Raw genomic sequence first — 14,604 nt, 5'->3', positions numbered from 1 at the left:
TTACACGCCTTGCTCCCTTCTGCTTAGTGTTCTGGATACTTGGGTCTCATTTCCCTGTGAACCACCCCAATTTCCTACCTATATTAAGGGTCCGTGACTCTTCACAATGGCCTGCTGTGGTTCTTTGGGCTTTTTTAAGAACTGTTTTCAGAGACCAAGGTGCATCCCTGGAATCTCCTCTGAGATGGAAAAGCCTCAATTGCAGGGGGAATTCATTTTTGGAAGTAGCCAAAGTCACTGTATTCATCAGAGTTCTCCAGAGAAAGAGCCAATTGGAAGTGTGTGTCTGTGACTGAGGGTGGGGAGGGGAGGGGAAGGGAGGGGGAAAAGAGAGAGAGAGAGACAGAGATTTTAAGGAGTTGGCTGATGTAATTATAGAAGCCAGGCAAGTCCAAAATCTTCAGGGTGGGCTGACAGACTGGAGATCCAGGAAGAGTTGATGCTGCAGTTCAAGTCTGAAGAGCTCCTGCTGCAGAATTCTCTCTCTCTCTTTTTAATGTTTATTTATTTTCTGACAGAGAAAGAGACAGAGCATGAGTGGGAGACAGGCAGAGAGAGAGGGAGACACAGAAGCTGAAGCAGTCTCCAGGCTCTGAGCTGTCAGCATAGGGCCCGATGTGGGACTCAAACCCATGAGCTGTGAGATCATGACCTGAGCCGAAGTTGGAGACTCAACTGACTGAACCACACGAGTGCCACCAGGATTCTCTCTTACTCAGGGGAGATCAGTTTTTTGTTCTGTTCAGGCCTTCAACTGATTGGGTGAGGCCCACCCACATTATGGAGGACAATCTGCTTTATCAAATTCCACAGATTTTTAAAGTTTCTTTATTTATTTTGAGAGGGGGAGAAGGGGCAGAGAGACAGAAAGGGAGGGAGACAGAATCCCAAGCAGGCTCTGTGCTCTCAATGCGGGGCCTGACATGGGGCTCAAACCTATGGGATTATGACCTGAGCTTAACCCACTGAGCCACCCAGGTGTCCTGTCAAACTCCACAGATTTTAGTTACTCTCACCCAAAACACCCTCACAGAAACATCCAGAATAAAGTATGACCACATATCTGGACACTGTGGCCCAGCCAAGTTGACACATAAAATGAACCATCATGGTCACTAAGGGGCAAATTTGGTGGATGGGATAGAGAAACCTATTGTGGACAAAATCAGTGACTTTTTGAAATGAGACTCTTTGGTTTGATTCTTCTTTTGACCATGTCTTTTTAATTGAAATATAAGTATATTGAATATTAAAATTGACATGGAACATAATAGTTTTAAAAAAAGAACATGATAGTTTCTTGTATACATGATTCAGTATTTGCATATATTGTGAAATGCTGACCAAACTAAGCATAGTTAACATCAATCACCACACAGTTACAATTTTTTTTTCTTACAGGTACTTTTTAAAAATTTTTTTATTTATTTTTGAGAGAGAAAGAGAGCGTGAGCAGGAGAGGGGCGGAGAGAGAAGCAGATGCAGAATCTGAAGCAGGCCTCAGGCTCCAAGCTGTCAGCACAGAGCCTAATGCGGGGCTTGAACCCATGAACCGCGAGATCATGACCTGACCCAAAGTTGGACGCTCAATTGACTGAGCCACCCATGTGCCCCTTTTATTATGAGAACTTTTAAGATTTCTCTTATCAACTTTCAAATATACAACACATTATTATTAACCATAGTCACCATGCTGTACATTACATGCCCAGGGCTTATTTATTTTGTAAGTGGAAGTTTACATATCTTTTGGGGTGACTCTTCAAGAAAACTGTTGATTCCTAGGAAGATGTATAGTTGCTCAGAGCAGTGGCAAAATCAGTGTGTGTGGGAAACCAGCAACATCATACTTCAATAACTACCTACTGTGAACCAGTTCTGTGCTTGGCCATGTCAAGGAGAGAAGACATAACCCTATCCTCCTGCGGTTCCTGCCCAGGTGAAAATACCCAACAAACCCATGATAAATAGTGTCCACAGCAGTCCAATGAAAGAAGAGTCAGCATGAGTTGTAGTGTCCAGGAGAGCTTCCTGGAAGAGGTTCAGATCTGTTTGGGCCTTCTATATTAGGGCAAGGTCAGCTGTGAAAGGGGTGGAGAGAAAGAAATCACTGACAGCAGCTGCACATCAGTGGCTCCAGCTGTGGGCTCTCAAGCGCCTCATTTCAGGGAGACCTGCTGGTCATTAAAAGGCGGAGTAGAAGCTTCTAAGGAGGAGGAGATGAACAGAGGTCTTTCCTTGGGGTTTAAGGCTGGAAGAGTCCCCTCTCTGCCTCCCACTGCACACCAGAGAAAGGTAGGTTCTCCGCCCTTGGTCTCACGATCCGTGAGCAGTCGTCTCTGGGCTGAAATTGGATGTCAAGAGTAGTGTAACAAAAGTAAATCAGGAATGCTGGAAAGGTAACTAGCATAAGGATAAGAACTCCGGCAACACAGGAGAAAGCTTCTAGGGAGCAATTTACAAGTTCTGTGGCAGTGGGACCACAGGCGGGAGGAAAAGAAGTTTGTTCAAATGTAGGAAAATAAAAAATACAATGATTAAATAAAAAGTACAGTTATGATTAAGGGCAGGCATTTATTCAGTTTCGTATTATCATCAGTGTGTTTCTGCACGCAAAGGACTTAAAAGTATTCCTCGCAGAGCCTGCTGCCGTTGTTACAACCACTCTCAAAACCAACACAAATCCTACCACTCCTTAGAAGAGCATGTCATCTGGCCACTCATTATACGTTTTGTTTCTGTCACCTTCTAACTTTCTTATTCTAAGTTTCAGTAACTTCTTATTCAAGATTTTAACATCCAGGTCACTATCTTTTCCACCCTATTTCTGTTCTCCTACTTGGGAACTTCAATATCATGGTGTAATCCGAGTTTCCTACTGTGGCCTCTCATCACTTTACATGAGCACTCTTGCTAATGTTATCTTCTCCCAGCCTTCACTTACTATTGATGGACTGATCGCTTCTATATTTGTTTCTGGCCCAAACATCTCTTCTTAGTTTCAGACTCACATATCCAACTGGATAGCTGTACATGGGTATTTCATGGAATTCAAACTCAACTAGTCAAAATTGGAACTCTGTCTTTTTCACAAACCTAATTAATCCATTCTCATGATTCTGTTATATGGAATCAATGTCTATCCAGTCATCCAAACCATAATTTTGGGGGTCATTGCACTTTTCCCTGCACCTCTTAGAAGTCCTATCCCATCAGTCACCACCTTCATAAACTGCACCTGTTACCCATGAGTCCAGAGCTTCCCTGGTTCCAGAGAGTAAAACTGGTGGTTAAGAGGGCAAGTCCTGGAGTAAGCATGCCTGGGTTCAAATAATGGGTTTTGACTTCTGTGTAATTTGGGGGGAGTTACTTTTAAGTTTTGTGCTTCTTGGTTTTATCATCTGTAAAGTGGGTATATAATATTGCTTAGTCCATACAATTGTTATGATATGTAAAATACCTGGAACATAGTAAGTACTCAATAGCTTTTAGTGATGTTGATGATATCGAGATTGATGATGCCAGAGCATGCTGGTAGGGGCAACCACCTGGAACAAGATTGAGGAACAAGATTTAAAGGATATCACCTGCTTCTTAACCAGACTTTCAACCAAACCTTCTTTATGCAGCCCCACGCTACATCTCTGCCTTTAAAGGAATATTCAGTGCCTCCAATTCTTAAGACTTCCTAGGTTCTGAGGGACAAATTAGTTTCCTTTTTAGGGGCTTTCCCTCTGTATGTATTTCACTTTTTATGCCATTATATGGTGGCCACTAGTCACACATGGCTATTAGGCCATTGAAATGTGACTGACTAGTGCTACACCTGTTGAAATATTTTGGGTATATTGGGTTAAACAAAATGGACTAAATGCACTTCACCCAGTTTTCACTTTTTTAATGTGGCTACTAGAAAATTTTACATACGTGACTATCCAATTTCTATTGGATAGTGTTGTGTTTTAACAAAATGTTGACCTTTATTGTCCCTTGTCATATTCTCTCCCATTCTCCTTAGTCTTGTAGTTGATACACTTTATCTCCTTATTTTCATTTTTGTGAGGTGTCTGGGGGAAGCAAAGATAAATGGATGTGTTCCATCTGCCATGTTGAACTGGAAGTTATATCCAAGCTTCTCACAATCTAGCTCCTGCTTATATTTGTAGTCTTATCACTTTATATCGTCAGCAACCCTGTGGCTCAGCCAAAATGAATCACTAGCAATTCTTGGAACACACACAGGCTTTCATGCCTTTGCCTTCTTTGCATCCTTTGCCTGAATACTCTAAATCCTCCCACTTGTCTAGTGACTTATTTTTCAAAAACACACTCGAATTTCACGTACTTTAAGGAGCTTGTCTTGCCCCTCTCCTTCCAGTTGAGCTGACTACTCCAGAAAATGCAGAAAATATTCTGCATAGATACCTATCTGTCCCATAAGGAAACCCATCTTATACTCTGGAGTGCCATTTCTGGATTTGATACATCAGAAGAACTGAATGTTCATAAAATGCATATTCATTTAGCTAATAAACATTAAATAATAAAGACAGTAATGGAGGACTGTGGGAATGCAGAGGAAGGAGAAGCTGACTGGAAAAGTTTCACGAAGAGAGTTTTGTTTTGTTTTGTTTTGTTTTGTTTTTTTTTCAGTTCTACAGAGAAGTATTTACCCGGTGGAGATGGCGTTAGGAATTTTCCAGGCAGAGGGAACAGGACAAGCTAAGGCCCCCGGAAAGCAAGGAATATGCTGTGTAAAGAGCAAATGATCTAGTTTGGATGCAGCACTGTTAAGACCAAATCATTCAGAGCTTTCAGGGCATAGAAACAAGTCGGATGGCTGTACCAAGGATAAAGAGGCGTTCTTGAAAGGTTTTACGCTGTGGAGGGGGATCATTAGGCGTGCGTTTCAGCATTCGCTCCTTTGGCTGCAGACAGAGAACAGCTGTGAGCAACGGGAGCTGCCTGCGGTAAGGGCACGAACCGACGGACAGACGCACGGACGCAGCCACGCAGTGAGCGGGATGCGCAGAAGGCCGGGACCGCCAATGCCCCGGGTCCGGAGGACGCGCCCCTGGGCGTGGGACGTGGAGAGGGAGGAGTTTCCAGTTGGCAAAGACGGGAGGCCGCGGGTGCGAGTACGGAGGCCGCGACCGCGGTGCGGGCGCCTGGCGCACTTGTCCCTCGCGCGTCGCCGTCCGCGCAGCCCCGGTTCGGTCGGAGGAGGCCGCCGGCGCTGCGGTTCCGGTTCCGGCTGGCGTCGGCACCTGTGGCGAGGGTGGCGGCCATGGCGTACTCCACCGTGCAGAGGGTGGCCCTGGCCTCGGGGCTCGTCCTGGCTGTGTCGCTGCTGCTGCCCAAGGCCTTCCTGTCCCGCGGAAAGCGGCAGGAGCCGCCGCCGGCGCCGGAAGGTGAGCAAACGGGCTAGCTTCCCCTCAGTCTGCGAAGAGCACTGCTGCACTGAGGGGTGCTCCAGGTCTCCTCGAAAAGGCTAGAGAGGGCGGACCTGGCGGCGTTTGGGAGGTGCCAAGCTCCTGCGGGTCCCTTGGCGTCAGCGGACGACTCCTCCAGCTGTCTGGTCCCTTCGACCTCCTGAAGCAGGAAGGGCCGGGAGTGCTGGCGTTCGCGCGCGCCTGGGCACCCTCTCGGTGGTCCGTCGCACGCCCGTTCGAAGCTTTCCCCCTTGCCCTCACTGGCTTAACCCAGCTGTCGCCATCTGCTCAGGTGCTTTGAGTCAGGAGGGCTTCCACTTGGATTCCCCTCTCGGGGGTTTCCGTGTGCTTTCTGTCGTGCTTTTACATAAAGTCAATTGATATCGGTGTGGTTAGCCTTAAGTCGTTGTGTACTTTCACCGCCCCGCTTGAGCCTGTTTTTGTGCGTTTTTAAGTATAATTTGAAATTTTTAACTCAAATTTCAGTTACTGAGATGAGCAAATTACTACTTTCCCCTTACTTAAATTGTTTGGTAATCCTTTGTTATTGGTATGATCTTTGTGGTGTTTACAAACCCACCGTGTTGGTTGCTTTCAGGGGCTTTTCCATAATGCGTGTAAAGGGATGGATGTCCAGGTTGAGAGAAGGGACTAGAACAGTTCTCTGGAGGTCTTGAAGTTCTACTAGGAACTTCCTCCTGTAAATAATCTCTGTAATACCCTTGAGGATGGTTTTATAGTCTCCAGACACTTGCACTAATATTCAGCCCTTGGTGATTGGACAGCTCCTTTTGAACTGAGATCCACTTCCCTGTTATTTGTGCACACTGACTATATCGTTCCACTCTCTTGCACATCATAAATTAGAAATACTATAGATGCAAAGCACTAAATTCTAGGGGTGGAGGACAGGTTGAACCCAGAATTCACTTGATAGAATTTGCTTGATAAACTTTATGCTTGTAAGACTATCTACCTGGAAGAGACTTCCAAAAAATTATCACATTATTTTTTCTTCTTTCTACCTTGTTACAAAATCCTAAAGGTTTTACTCACTTTGTCTAATGGTCCTGTCTTGTCTGCCTTGAAGATTAATTCATGATGATCTTGAGCAGTAAAGATTCTTCTAAAATGGTATTTCACTGAATTGAATTCCATTATGCTGAATTATCTTGAATAAGTTCCATTGAATGTGAGTGGGAGATCCTCTTATACATGTTGTGGAGAGATTAAATGTGGCTCTTTCCCTTGAGAACTCAAGAGCTGATATTCAATGTTGTCATCTTAGAGATGAGAACACTTTCTGTTCTCCTTATTCCCTGGAATGTTCTTACCTCACCTTCCTTCTCCTTACTCAAGTTTCAGCTCAAATGTAATCTCCTCAGAGAGACTCTCCCTAGCTAAGACAACTCCACCCGAATCACTTCCTAGTCCTTCATGTTGTTTTATTTTCCTTTTTGAAGGAGTTACTATATGGTATGAAATGTTCTTGTTTACTCACTTTTTTTCTGTTTCTACTTTCGAGTATGTAAGCTTCATGAAGGCGGGGACTTTGTCTTGTCTACCACTAACTACTTCATTTAGCATTTAGCTAAAATGGCAGTCAAATAACGTGAATAAGTTAAGTTCATGAAGCTACTAATATTGTGAATTCTCTTTTTGCATTAGTTACTAAAAGAGTATAATCTAGGCAAAAACTTACCTTGAATGATCTATGTCAGTAACTGAAATTTTGCTAACTAAAACCTCTGCCCTTTTATGGACCTAGAGGGTATTATGCTAAGTGAAATAAGCCAGGAAGACAAATACCATATAATTTCAATTATATGTGAAATGGAATCTAAAACATTAAATGAGCAAACAGAAACAGACCTGTAAACCTAGAGAACAAACTGATGATCCCCAAATGGGAGGGGTGGGGGAGGGAATGGGCAAAACAGACAAAGAGGAGTGGGAGGTACAGGCCTCCAGTTTTGAAATTAATAAGTCACAGGATGAAAGTACAGCACAGGTGTTATAGCCAATGGTGTCACAGGGCTGTGCAGTATAGATGATAGCTGCACTTGTGAGCATAATAATGTATAGAGTTGTAGAATTACATTAGTTTCAGGTGTATGGCATAGTAACATTGTCAACTAGACTTCAAAAAAAAAATTAATTAAAATCCTCATACCGGTATGTAACATTTTTAAAATAGTGATTTCAGGGTGCCTGATTGGCTCAGTCCCTTAAGTGTCTGACGCTTGATTTTTGGCTCAGGTCATGGTCTCCTAGTTTGTGGGTTCGAGCCCTGTGTTGGGATTTGTGCTGACAGCATTGAGCTTGTGTGGGATTCTCTCTCTCCTCTCTTTGCCCCTTCTCTGCGTGCTTGTGTGAGCACACCTGCTCTCTCTCAACATAAATAGACATTAAAAAATAAAAATAGCCATTCCTATTGTTGATAATGCTGCTATTAACATTGGAGTGCATGTACCCCTCTGAATCTGTATTTTTGTATCCTTGGGGTAAATACCTAGTAGTAAAATTGCCGGGTCATAGGGTAGTTCTATTTTTAGTTTCTTGAAGAACCTCCATACTGTCCTCCAGAGTGGCTGCACCAGTTTGCATTCCCAGTAGCAGTGCAAGAGGGTTCCCCTTTCTCCACATCCTCACCAATACTTGTTGTTTTTTGTGTTAATCTTAGCCATTCTGACAGGTGTGAAGTGATATGTCACTATGATTTTGATTTGTATTTCCCTGATGATGGGTGTTGTTGAGCATCTTTTTATGTGTCTGTTAGCCAGCTGGATGTCCTCTTTGGAAGAGTGTCTATTCATGTGTGTTGCCATTTCTTAACTGGGTCCATTTTGTTTGTTTTTTGGGTGTTGAGTTTGAGAAGTTATGGATTTTGGATACTAATCTTTTACCAGATGTGCTGTTTGCAAATATTTTCTCCCATTCTGTAGGCTGCCTTTTAGTTTTGTTGATTGTTTCCTTTGCTGTGCAGAAGCTTTTCATCTTTGTGGATTTTTAAATGTTTATTTTTGAGAGAGCATGAGCGGGGGAGGGGCAGAGAGAGAGGGGAACAGAGGATCTGAAGAGGGCTCTGCGCTGGCAGCAGTGAGCCCCATGTAGGACCTGAACTCATGAACCGTGAGATCATGACCTGAGCCAAAGTCAGATGCTCAACTGGCTGAGCCACCCAGGTACCCCCAGAATCTTTAATCTTGATGAAGTCCCAGTCGTTCATGTTTGCTTTTGTTTTCCTTGCCTTCAGTGATGTGTCTAGTAAGAATTTGCTCTGACCGAGATCACAGGTTGCTGGCTTTGTTCTCCTCTAGGATTTTGATGGTTTCCTGTCTTAAGTTTAGGTCTTTCGTCCATTTTGAGTTTATTTTTGTGTATAGTGTAAGAAAGTGGTCCAGTGTGTCTTCTGCATGTCGCTGTCCAGTTTTCCCAACACTGTTTGCTGAAGAGACTGCTTTGTTGAAGATGAGTTGACCATATGGTTGTGGGTCCATTTCTGGGTTTTCCATTCTGTTCCATTGATCTATATGTCTGTTTTTCTGCCAGAACCATACTGTCTTGATGACTACAGCTTTATAATATAGCTTGAAATCTGGAATCATGATACTTCTAGTTTTTTTTTTTTTTTTTTAGAATTGCTGTGGCTATTCAGGGTCTTCTGTGCTTCCATACAAATTTTAGGATTGTTTGATCTAGCTCTGTGAAGAATGCTGGTGGTACAGGTATTTTGATAGGGATTGCATTAAATGTGTAGATTGCTTTGGGTAGTATAGACATTTTAACAGTGTTCTTCCAATCCATGAGTATGGAATGTTTTTCCATTTCTTTGTGTCCTCTTCAGTATCTTTCGCAAGTTTTCTATAGCTTCCAGAGTACAGATTTTTTTTTTTCTTTTGCGTCTTTAGTTAGGTTTATTCCTAACTATCTTCTTGTTTTTGGCACAGTTGTAAATGGGATTGATTCCTTGATTTCTTTTTCGCTGCTTCATTACTGGTGTATAGAAATGCAACAGATTTCTGTACAGTTGATGTTATATCCTATGACTTTGCTGAATTCATGTATTCTAGCAATTTTTTGGTGGAGTCTTGGGTTTTCTACATAGAGTATCACATTGTCTGCAGAGTGAAAGTTTGACTTCTTCCTTGCCAATTTGTATGTCCTTTATTTCTTTTTGTTGTCTGTTTGCTGAGGCTAAGACATTCAGTACTATATTAAATGGTAATGGTGAGAATGGGTATCCTTGTCTTGTTCCTGATAGTAGGAGAGTGGCTCTCAGTTTTTCCCCTTTAAGGATATTAGCTGTGGGTCTTTGGTATATGGTCTTTATGATATTGAGGTATGTTGTATCTATCCCTACTTTGTTGAGGGTTTTTATCAAGAATGGATGCTCAAGCTTTCTGCTGTCAGTGTGGAGCTGGCTTAGGATCCTCTGTCCCCCAGTCTCTCTGCCCCTCCTCTCTGCGTGTGCACTTGCTCTCAAAATTAAACATTAAAGAATTCATGGGGCACTTGGGTGGCTCAGTTGGTTAAGCGTCTGAGTTCGGCTCAGGTCATGGTCTCATGGTTCATGAGTTCAAGCCCAGAATTGGGCTCTGTGCTGACAGTGCAGAGCCTGGAGCCTGCTTCAGATTCTGTGTCTCCTCTCTCTGTGCCCCTCCCTTGCTCATGCTCTTTCTCACTCTCTCAAAAATAAATATTAAAAAAAAAAAAAAAAGAATTCATGGTATATTTTTTTCAAATGCTTTTTCTGCATCTATTGACAAGATCATATGGTTCTTATCCTTTTATTAATGTGTATCATGTTGATTGATTTGCTAATATTGAACCAGCCCTGCAGCCCAGGAATAAATCCCACTTGATTATGGTGAGTAATTCTTTGTCATGATAAGCACTGGATGTTGTATCTAAGTAATGAATCACTGAATTCTACTTCTGAATCCAATATTGCACTGTGTATTAACTAACTAAAATATAAAAAGCCAAAATAAAAATTAAAAAGGAAAAAAAGACAAACCACAAAACAGACTCTTACTATAGAGAACAAACAGATGGTTACCAGAGGGGAGGTAGGTTGGGGGATGGGTGAAATAAATGAAGGGCATTAAAGACTACACTTTTTTTTTAAATGCTTATTTATTTATTTAGAGAGTGTGGGTGCATGTGCACACAAGTGGGGGAGAGGCAGAGAGAGAGAGAGAGAGAGAGAGAGAGAGAGAGAGAGAGTGAGAGTGAGTTAGAATCCCAAGCAGGCTCTGTGTTGCCAGCGTGGAGGCTGACGCAGGGCTTGATCCCATGAACTGTGAGATCATCCCCTGAACCAAAACCAAGAGTCAGACACTCCACCACCTGAACCACCCAGACACCCCAAGACTACACTTTTGATGAGCATTGAGTAATACATGGAATTGTTGAATCATTAAATTGCACACCTGAAACTAATATAACACTATGTTTACTGGGATTAAATTTTTTTAATTAAAATCTTGTTAATGTTTATTTTTGAGAAAGAGAGTGTGAGCAGGGGACGGGCAGAGAGAGAGGGGGACACAGAATCTGAAGCAGAATCCAAAGCATCTCGAATCTGAGCTGTAAACGTAGAGCCTGACGCAGGGTTTGAACCCACAAACCATGAGATCATGACCTGAGCCTAAGTCGGATGCTCAACTGACTGAGCCAACTAGGCACCCCTAAAATTTTTTAAAAAGAAAAAAAAAATAGCAATTCCTACCCATTTTGGGGTTACATACCCCTTTGAGAATCTGATGAAAGTTAGAGTTTCTCCCTAGAAAAATTCACATACTATTTACACATACATTCACAATTTGAGTGTCAATTCAGAGAATTCACAGAACCAAGAAACCTTTGTTTTAGAGAAAGACAACCCTGATTTTTGAAAATTCTTAAAACCCGCCATTGTAACTTTCATTTCTGCCCATTGGAGTATGTGAAACAAGTACAGTCCCTTTTCCACATGACCGCTGTTTAGACCATCTTTTAGTAAATATTTATGATGTGCTCTTTCACTTAGTGTGTACACAGTGTACAGATAACTGTGGATTCTAAGAAAAATGAGCCAATTATCTGCCTGAGGAACGCACAGTTTAGTAGAGGTAAATGGACAATAAATAAGTGAAGAACAATATCAGTTGCATATACTCAAACACCTTGCAGGAACCAGTGGGAACTCATGATTAGAATGATCAGTTTTATTGGGAGCAGGAGATGTTCTTTTTTCCTAACGGCTTTCTTAAGATAAAGTTCACATACAGTTCGTCCACTTCAAGTGTACAGTTCAGTGATTTTTGTTCTATTCCAAGTTGTACAGCCATTACCACAATCAGTGTTAGAACATTTACTTTGTCATTCCCCACCCCCCCATCTCCATCATACTCTATCCATCACCCTCCAACACACCCCACTCTGCCTTCGGCCCTAGGCAACTTTCTGTATGTATAAATTTTCCTGTTCTGGAAATTTCATATAAATGGAATCATACAATATGTGATCTTTTGTGATTGGCTTCTTTTGCTTAGCATAATGTTTTCAAGGTTCATCCCTGTTGTAGCATGTAACAGTACTTCATGACTTTATGACCGAATAGTAGTCCATTTTGTGGATATGCTACATTTTGTTTATCCATTCATCCATTGATGGACATTTAGGTTATTTATGTATTTTTTTTATTATATACGTAGTGCTGCTTTTAACATTTGAATATAAACTTTGATGTAGACATGTTTTCATTTTTCTTGGGTGTATACATTTGGGAAATATGAACATTTTAGTGTGGCTGGAACTAAAAGTGGATTTTTTTTTTTTTCCCCCTTTGGTCAAGTTAGCTAACGTACAGGGTAGTCTTGTAGTCTTGGCTTCAGGAGTAGATTCCCGTGATTCATCACTTACATACAACACCCAGTGCTGATTCGAACAAGTGCCTTCCTCAGTGCCCATCACCCATTTTCCCCAACCCCATCAACCCTCAGTTTGTTCTCTGTGTTTAAGAGTCTCTCTTATGGATTGCCTCACTCTGTTTTTAATCTTGTTTTTCCTTCCCTTACCCTCTGGTCATCTGTTAAGTTTCTCAGATTTCACCTGTGAATGAAATCATGTGATCTGTCATTCTCTGACTTATTTCACTTAGCATAATGCCCTCCAGTTCTATCCACATTGCTGCAAATGGCAAGATTCATTCTTTTTAATTGCTGAGTAGTATTCCATTGTATGTATATACCACATCTTTTTTTTCTCCATTTATCAGTCAATGAACATTTGGGCTGTTTCCATAATTTTGCTATGTTGATAGTGCTTCTACAAATATTGGGGTGCACGTGTCCCTTCGAATCAGCACTCCTGTATCCTTTAGATAGATTCCTAGTAGTGCTGTTGTTGGGTCATAGGGTAATTCCATTTTTAATTTTTTGAGGAACCTCCACACTGTTTTCCAGAGTGGCTGCACCAGTTTGCATTCCCACCAACAGTGCAAGAGGATTCCCTTTTCTCCACACCATCACCAGCATCTGCTGTTTCTTGAGTTGTTAATTTTAGCCATTCTGACAGGTGTGAGGTCGTATCTCAGTGTGGTTTTGATTTGTATTTCTCAGATGATGAGTGATGTTGAGCATCTTTTCATGGGTCTGTTGGCCATCTGGGTGTCTTCTTTGGAAACGTGTCTATTCATGTCTTTTGCCCATTTCTTCACTGGATTATTTGTTTTTCGGGTGTTGAGTTTGGTAAGTTCTTTATAGATTTGGGATACTAATGCTTTATCCAATGTCATATGTCATTTGCAAATATCTTCTCCCATTCCTTCAGTTGGCTTTTAGTTTTGTTGATTCCTTTGCTGTGTTGAAGCTTTTTATCTTGATGAGGTCCCAGTGGTTCATTTTTGCTTTTATTTCTCTTGCCTTCAGAGATATGTCAAGTAAGAAGTTGCTGTACCCAGAGTCAAAGAGGTTGCTGCCTGTTTTCTCATGTAGGATTTTGATGGTTTCCTGTCTCACATTTAGGTCTTTTATCCATTTTGAATTTATTTTTGTGTATAGTGTAAGAAAGTGGTCCAGTTTCATTCTTCTGCATGTTGCTCTCCAGTTCTCCCAGCACCATTTGCTAAAGAGAATGCCTTTTTTACTGCTTTGTTGAAGATTAGTTGGCCATATGTTTCTGGGTTCTCTATTTCTGGGTTCTCTATTCCATTGGTCTCTGTGCCTGTTTTTGTGCCATTACCATACTGTCTTGATGCTTCCAGCTTTGTAATACAGGCGAAAGTCCAGAATTGTGATGCCTCCAGCTTTGGTTTTCTTTTTCAGCATTACTTTGGCTATTCGGGGTCTTTTGTGGTTCCATACAAATTTTAGGATTGTTTGCTCTAGCTCTGTGAAGAACGCTGGTGCTATTTTGATTGGGATTGCATTGAATGTGTAGATTGCTTTGGGTAGTATCAACATTTTAACAATATTTGTTCTTCCAGTCCATGATCATGGAACGTTTTTCCATTACTTTGTGTCATCTTCAATTTATTAAAAACTTTTTTAATGTTTATTTTTGAGATGCGGGGGCAAGGGGCAGAGAGAGGTGGGGACACAGAGTCCAAAACAGGATCCAGGCTCAGAGCTGTCCACACAGACCCTGATGCAGGGTTCGAACCCATGGACCATGAGATCAGGACCTGAGCTGAAATCGGACACTTAACTGACTAAGCCACTCAGGCACCCCTTCTTCTGTTTCTTTCATAAGCTTTCTATAGCTTTCAGCATACAGATTTTTTTTTACCTCTTTGGTTAGGTTTCTTCCTAGGTATTTTATGGTTCTTGGTGCAATTATAAATGGGATTGATTCTTTGATATCTCTTTCAGTTGCTTCATTATTGGTGTAGTTGCTGTATAGAAATGCAACCAATTTCTGTACATTGATTTTTATATCCTGCGACTTTGCTGAATTCATGTATCAGCTCTAGCAGTTTTTTGGTGGAGTCTTTCAGGTTTTCCATGTAGAGTATCATGTCATCTGCAAAGAGTGAAACTTTGACGACTTCTTTGCCAATTTGGATGCCTTTTATTTCATTTTATTATCTGATTGCTGAGGCTAAGACTTACAGCACTGTGTTAAACAACAGTGGTGCTGTCCTATTCCTGATCTCAGGGGGAAAGCTCTCACTTTTTTCCTCATG

General features: G+C 41.8%; 1 protein-coding gene across 4 annotated transcripts in view; it reads left to right on the top strand.

Annotated features, from left to right (window-relative positions):
- Positions 1-5,265: 5,265 nt before the first annotated feature.
- The window catches only part of RIC3 (RIC3 acetylcholine receptor chaperone), a 65,895-nt gene continuing 56,556 nt past the window's right edge, over positions 5,266-14,604 (top strand). For all 4 annotated transcript variants that reach the window (XM_042958218.1, XM_042958219.1, XM_042958217.1 and 1 more), the window contains exon 1: positions 5,266-5,411. In XM_042958218.1, coding sequence (XP_042814152.1) covers positions 5,288-5,411 — 124 coding nt within the window. In that variant the 5' untranslated portion in view covers positions 5,266-5,287. The remainder of the gene's footprint in view (positions 5,412-14,604) is intronic.

The sequence above is a fragment of the Panthera tigris genome, chromosome D1, assembly GCF_018350195.1.
Source record: "Panthera tigris isolate Pti1 chromosome D1, P.tigris_Pti1_mat1.1, whole genome shotgun sequence".
Classification (NCBI taxonomy): Eukaryota; Metazoa; Chordata; class Mammalia; order Carnivora; family Felidae; genus Panthera; species Panthera tigris.
This window is presented reverse-complemented; position numbering and strand designations above follow the sequence as displayed.